The sequence below is a fragment of the Arachis stenosperma genome, chromosome 6 (assembly GCF_014773155.1).
Source record: "Arachis stenosperma cultivar V10309 chromosome 6, arast.V10309.gnm1.PFL2, whole genome shotgun sequence".
In the NCBI taxonomy this organism is placed as follows: Eukaryota; Viridiplantae; Streptophyta; class Magnoliopsida; order Fabales; family Fabaceae; genus Arachis; species Arachis stenosperma.
Genome location: NC_080382.1, coordinates 128596443 through 128603785, shown reverse-complemented (window position 1 = coordinate 128603785; position 7343 = coordinate 128596443). Strand labels below are relative to the sequence as shown.

Genomic DNA, 7343 nt, shown 5'->3' with positions numbered 1-7343 from the left:
AAATTTAGATATAATCGATTTATGTAAAATTGATAATTAAAAAATATTAAATAAAAATTTAATTAAATTAATTAAATTATTTAACGATTTTTAAATATTAATTTCAAGTGAAGGCTAAAAAAAGTTTGACTTGGAGTAAAATGGTAGCTAAAGTGGGAAGTGTCCCCATGCGCAGAGCAAGGGTACAATAAGTCTACACACGTTAATGTTTGCACTTTGCATTACTTCCCTTTCAAGGCCATTTCTCTATTGTTCCTTCCACTCCATTTGGCCAAATTTTAATATGAGAAAATATCGATACCTTGTATTATTTAAGAATCTAATTTTTTATATATTGAAATTGTAAATAATTCTATACAGTTATTTAATTAAATTTATTTTGTTTAAATATTTGTTTAATAATAAATTGAAATTTTATAACTTTTAGTAATACCATAATATATGAAAATTAAATCCCATCGTCAGACGTAGGCTAATTTTTTTAGAAATAAAGTAAACAGAACGGTAAAGTATGTGTTTTTTTTATTTTTTTTATTAGTTTGAATGTTAATTTTTTTAATTTTAATTATAAAATTCAATCCTCAAATTTGAAGGTTATAAAATTACTAAAAAAAACTAATCTTCAAATTTTATGATGATGGAATATTAAATTTTGTATGTACATAAATTAAAAAGTTCGATTTATATTAAAATTTAATAAAATATAAATTTAAGAGTTAAATTTAGGATAAAACACTTAAATAAACCAAGAAGTTACTAATATTACTTAATATAGTCCCAAAATAAAAAACGTTATATCGATGTCTCAATATATATATATAAATCGAATTAATTTAATTTAAATTACACATTTTGGTACTAAATCGAATCAATTTGATTCGAATTAGTAGAGTTATTAGTAAATCGAAGTTATTTTATTCGAATTATTAAGGATTGATATTCAAAATATAGTCAATGAGTAATAAATCAAACCAACTAGATTCGATTTACCATTTAACAACTTATATATAGTAAATCGAATTAGTTTAATTCGATTTAGTACCATAAAGATTATTGACATTTACTATTAATTTATTAACTTTAAAACATAAATATCAATAAGAAATATCCATTTGGATTCAAATAAAATATTAAAAAAATTAAAATGAATAAGAATAGAAATCTAATTTTTATATTTTAGTTCAAATTTCAGAAAATCTATATTTTTATAAACTTATAAATTTAAAATAGAATAATATACGATTTCTAAAAATTTACTAAAAATCATTCTTTGGCTCATTAACATCTAAAGAATTATTATTGAGACTTTTGATGTTGAAAAAGTTAATATAAAGTATAACCTCCAAGGTGACATTGAGGTTAAAACTTGAATTTTTTTTTTCAGAATAAAAAATAACATATACTTATACAATATAAAAAGACTAACTATATTTATACAATATATAATTTGAAACTTTCAATTAACTTTAAAAAATTAGTTGATTCGATTTACTACTTATGGACTATATTTCGAATATCAATCATTGATAATTCGAATCAAATAACTTCGACTTACTAATAACCCTACTAATTCGAATCAAATTAATTCTATTTAGTACCAGAATCTCTAATTCGAATTAAATCAATTCGATTTACATAGATATATGTATTGGAATTTAGAATATTTACGAAACATTTTTTATTTTGGGACTATTGAATAATATTAATGGCTCATTGATTTATTTAAGTGTTTTATCTTAAATTTATATATTTAAAAAATTAAAATTTAGTTATAATAAAACACGCCAAATTCTAATAATATTCACCCGTATTAAAATTAAAAAAATGTCTGACATTTCTGTTAAAATTTATTATAAAGTTTGACAAATAACCAACTGATATTTAATCTTTATCTAACTTGGTCTAAATAAATTTGCACATGTACCACTGTACCGATCACATAATCCATTATTAGTTTATTACCAACTCAAAAACAAAACCACTTTTTTCTCTTCTCTTCCAGTCTTCTCCTTTTACATCATGCTTACCTCATTCCATTCATAACCCCTTTCTCTCACTTCCACTCCACTCTCTTTCTCTCCCTCTCTCTTAAATGCAAAGAGAAGCAGAAAGGTCCATGTGAACCTTGACGATCAAAAAGTGACTCCTTTTCCAATTCTCTATTAATTATTATACACTTACATACCAATGGGTTCATGCTCTTCCCTTCAAAGAACCCAACAGACCGAAGAAAAAACCACCATGAAACTCAACCTCTCATCTTTTGCCTCCAAAGCTAACACCCTCATCATTCCACCATCACCCGTCAAGCCCAAAAATAATGAAACTTTCCCGCTTGACGATTCTGCCCTTAACTCTCACCGCTCAACCACCACCACTTCATTCACAGATTATGATAAAAACGGTATATATATATATGTACATACATGTTCCTCTTCTTTTCCTTCAAAAGTCTCTGCTTTTTTTTTCCCCTTTTTTCGCTAATTTTCTTGCTTCATGACATAATAATGAAGCTTTCTTTTTGTTCAAACTTATAGGTTTCCTATTAGACCCAAGCTTGGTTTTCTTAAAAGTTAGAAGCTTTTAATTTTTTTTAATAACTGTATTATAGATTTCGTCAGTTTGACGGTTAAGAATTTTTTTATTTTTTAGCTTTGGGAATTCCGATACAAACTTTTAATATTCAGAGCGTTGACAAATCCTTGTTAATTTGTTTCTTCTTATTTTTTATTTCTCTAAAAGATTATGCGTATATGTTATTGGTAGTCTCTTCGGCTCTGTTAGATTGATCGAATTCTAATTTGTTTATTTATTGAAATTCAGTGGTTATGTTTTGTTAATTGTTACCGTGTACAAATCCGTTCGTACAGAATTGTCTTGTGTAGTTTATGTTACAGTTCACTTCTACAGCCTCCCAGACCCAGTTACTTTTCACAATTATGAACATGAATTTTCTACCTAATTTTTTCTATTTTTTTTTCTTTTTGTTCTAATTATCTCTCCTGAGGAGGAAGGAATTTTCTGCTTTCTGCTACTATACTTTGTGTGCTGAAAATGGAAAGGAAAAAATTGATAATATAAGCGTTAATGATGATTAATTAATTTGAAAGGGGTTAATTTGTTGTCCAGTTGTTTGTTTTATTATAGTACACACAGGGAGTGCTTACTACTTCTTCATCTTCTTTCTCCTCTTCTTCCATATCTTTCCTTTTCTTGATCCTAATTGATTTTATGATAACTATATGTATATGATTTTTCTAGTAGAGTATTGTTAACCAAGGAATTCCCTGTGTACATGATATGGTTTAACTTAATCCCGAGTGCCCTTGAAGGTCTTGTAGCAGTTCGGAGCTTTATTTAAGGGTTTGTTGTTGGCTGATGAGTTGTGTTGCAATTTGAACCGGGGGAAATAACACAACGACCCTTGGGATAAGGTTTTATTGGTGGTGGTGTTGTTACAATTTGATGAGTTTTTTTCCGTGTTACCATTCGTGGTGAAGTCGTAGTTGAATCCATGATATGACTTCGATTGCTAATTGTGATTTTAGTTACAAATATGGAGGCTTTGGTGATAAAAAATGCCATGTACATCAGAGCTGTGTTGTTTAACTCATTTTTTATGTGTATTTTGTATTTTAACATGTATTACATACAAGCATAATTGGTTTGTGATAATGTTAAATTTTGTTGATGAAAAGTTATTATTATAGGTTGCCATCTCTATCCCTTTGTGGACCAGTAATTTTACCCAAGAGTATTATGCCAAGATTGGAGTCTACTCTAACTTGTGGACCACAATGGGGTTGGCTTGTTGGCCATGTAGGAGTTACAATGAAGGAATAATTGGAGTTTTTTCAATAATATCTTTGAAAATTGATGAAGAATAATTGCCATTAATAAACACTAAATTGACTAAGATAAAATCTATTATTGAAAGAAACACATGTCTTTGGTGTACTAACACAACTGTAATCTGTTATCTGTCTTCTCTGACCTATTCTAAGTTCATTGTTATTTGTTCATGAACAATTTGTTGCTTTTATATTGCATAGGGTCTTCATAGCTCACTTGAACATATAATCCTTATGCGTTACCATGTCATGGATTCCATTCACTTGCTTTTCGCTTTTGCTTCGATTGTTGCATCTGAACATGGATTTTTCTTCTGTACAGCTAGCAAAGAGGAAGCATTTTTCGATTCAAAGGCTTGGTTAGACTCAGACTGTGAAGATGATTTCTACAGTGTCAAGGGTGGTAAGAAAACGCTCCTCCTTTAATAGTTTTCCATTGTTTGAAGTCGTTAACTTACGCGTCTGCTTAAACAAGTGTCGAAGTTCATTTAAGCGTCTGTCACTGGCTAATGAGTTGCTGCATGCACAAGGCAGAGTTCGAACCCCATACTTGCTTAAGAAGATTGCAGAGTCTTGTTAGACGTGCACGTAGCATGGTTGTTTCTTCAATGATCTAACATTTCTTTGTTTCAATTTAGAGTTCACCCCATCGCGTGGCACCACTCCGGTGCACCATTCTTTCGCCACCCCTGTGATGACCAATACCATTCCTGGTTCTGCAGCCGAGCCATCTCCAACAGAAAGGAAAAAGAAACTGTTGGAGCTTTTTCGCGAAAGTATCAGAGAACACAAAGATGGCGGCGAAAACAATGAAGGAGACAAACCAATTATACAGGACTTTCTACTATCTAAATCTGCAAACAGCACTCCATATTTCTCAGAGACTAACTCTGCAGGTAGCGCTGTTAAATCTAAGCAGCGGTGCCTGCCGAGCTTGGTGCCGTGCCGCAGCTTCAGCGAGAGGCGAAGGAAGGGGAGTCCGGGTTCGGCAATCGCTGCTAATGGGAAGGCTTGAGTCCTCCTGTTGCAATCTTTATTAGCAAACATAAATCTTCCGCATCTTGGAAGATGAAGTCAATGTGATATATACGATAAATGTATGTAAAAATCTTTAGTATATGGCTGTAAAAAGCAATGTAGAATTATATTATGAATTTGGAAGGGAAAAAAAATAAAAAGAGAAAAGAAAACACACATAAAGGAAGAGATTTTTATTTAGTAATCGATCTTATGTGATCAACTTTATGTTTTAGACTAGTGGGATTATTGATATTGATGGGAGTGACTATCAGACCACAAAACTTGGATATTTATTTTGTGAAAGATATTTAATTGGGAACTTAAAAACTCAACCCCTTAGAAAAAGGAAAGAAAAACGATTGGCTTTGTTACCTGAAGTTGCGCACACGATTTATCCTGGTTCTTAAGATTTCGAAATTAATTTTTTTTTTCTTCTTTTAGAGAATTAGAGTAATAATGGCAGGTCCAGATAGTGTGACAATCCATTTAAATTACAATTACAGTTTATAAAATTAATTTGTTTACCTATGATGTGACACTCATCCTGGTAATTTTTTTTTTAAATGATCAACTAAGTTTTCTACTTTGCTATTCTTATTAATAACAAACTTTCGTCATACATTCATTGATATAATAATAATAATTAAACGTTACTATGGTATGGTAACTGTTATTTGGTATTAACATTTTTTAATTGTAATTAATATGATATCTGATATTAGTTCATTAGACATTTGGATTTATTTAAATCAAAGTTGGTAGACATCAATCAAGTCACATGAACCAACTTTAGATGCCATATTGATCATAATTCAAGGGTGCCAGCATCAATTAACCATCACAGTACCAGAGTGACATTCACATCAGCACTAAATTAATAGTTGTGAGATGAAAGTTTTTTCCAGGATTAACAAAAGTCACATTTCTTAAAGTAGATAACTTTGGTCATTTTGAAAAATTAAACACATAAACACTAGAGCCAGCAGCTTTTAATAATTTTAGCCATCATTTAGTTAGCACAAATACTAAATTATTTTCAACAAATAAATTTTACTAATTCGTAGGTATAAATTTTAAAAAATGTGAGTTCAAATTATATTGACTCATGTTCTATGCCAGTTGACGGTTTAGCTCGGGGCGTGAGGTTGCTCGGCACAAGGAATCCTTTTCTCCTTCCACTGGAGTCCAGGCATCGGGAGGTCGTACAAAAAACACTCCAATGATCAAGTCATTGGAGCTGTCTAATAAAAATGAAATCTTGCGACGATTCGTATGTTATTAGCCTTTTTTGTCTTTGCTTTTTGCTCATATCCTTTTACTTGGGGTGTCCCCTCTTTTATAGATGATCGGATGCATAGTTTTTGTAACGGCTTAAGAGTTTTTTGCTCGTGTTTGTGAAGGTAGTCTCAAATGGTTATTCCGAAGATGTTGCGCACGTGTAGTCCCTATCCGAGATATGATCGGTGCCAGTTAAACCGAGGTTTTACTAGTATAGTCCAACTTAGGGGTGTTCGTAGAGCGATTTGGATCGGTTTTAAGTAAAAAATTGATCCGAACATTAATTTTATTTGCGGTTTGATTTAGATTGGATGATTTTTTTAAAAAAAATATCCGATATGATCCGATCCAATTTCAAGTGGTTTGAATTGGTTGGATTTGCAGTTTTGTAAATTAAAAAATTAAATACATATAACAAGTCTCAACATCAAATTTTAAATAATCAATAATGACATAACAAGTCTCAACAATATTTTAAAAAGTCAACGATAACATAACAATAAAAATAAAATTATAAATTAATTAAAATAAATCACATTTTAAACATAAAATATTTATTAAATAATAATAATTCATGAATAATATAAAAATATATAACAAATTGAACATGTTATAAGTATAATTATAAATATAATAATAAAATAATAATATTATAGCACATTATGCAGTTTGAATTGGATTAAATCGGTTATGAAAAGTAGATTCGAAATCCGATCCGATCGAGCGATTTGCAAAAAATAGAATCCAATCAAATCCGAATTAGTGCGGTTTTAATTGGTTTTTAGTTTGGATTGGATTGGATAAACGGTTTAATTTAGATCATTTTGGATTTGAACACCCTAGTCCAACTCATATGTGCAAACTCTTGATAAATATAAGTGTAAATTATATATTTCTTGTGTGCAAACACCTACAAATATGAATGTAAATTATTATTAACAAAATATTAACTCAAAATGATAATATTTAGCGATAACGGAGTATTGTTCAATTAAAAATTATATTAACTCATTTGTTCAATTTTAGAAACAAAAATGGGCATTACCTCTATATAATATTAACTAGTGTAAAATCCGGGTTATGTCCAGAACAAATATTGTTTTATTATAAAAATTTATTGATACTTATTTATTGATATTAATAATTATTATTTTTAACTTTGAAAGTTTTCATATATAAAAGTTAATTATTAAG

The 7343-nt window shown here is 29.6% G+C and overlaps 1 protein-coding gene across 1 annotated transcript; it reads left to right on the top strand.

Annotated features, from left to right (window-relative positions):
- The first annotated feature begins 2016 nt into the window (after positions 1-2016).
- LOC130935444 (uncharacterized protein At3g27210-like) lies at positions 2017-5073 on the top strand. The gene is made up of 3 exons (XM_057865195.1): positions 2017-2404; positions 4174-4254; positions 4490-5073. Exons 1-3 carry the CDS (start codon positions 2188-2190, stop codon positions 4864-4866), a joined length of 675 nt encoding a protein of 224 aa, XP_057721178.1. The 5' UTR covers positions 2017-2187; the 3' UTR covers positions 4867-5073.
- Positions 5074-7343: the final 2270 nt, after the last annotated feature.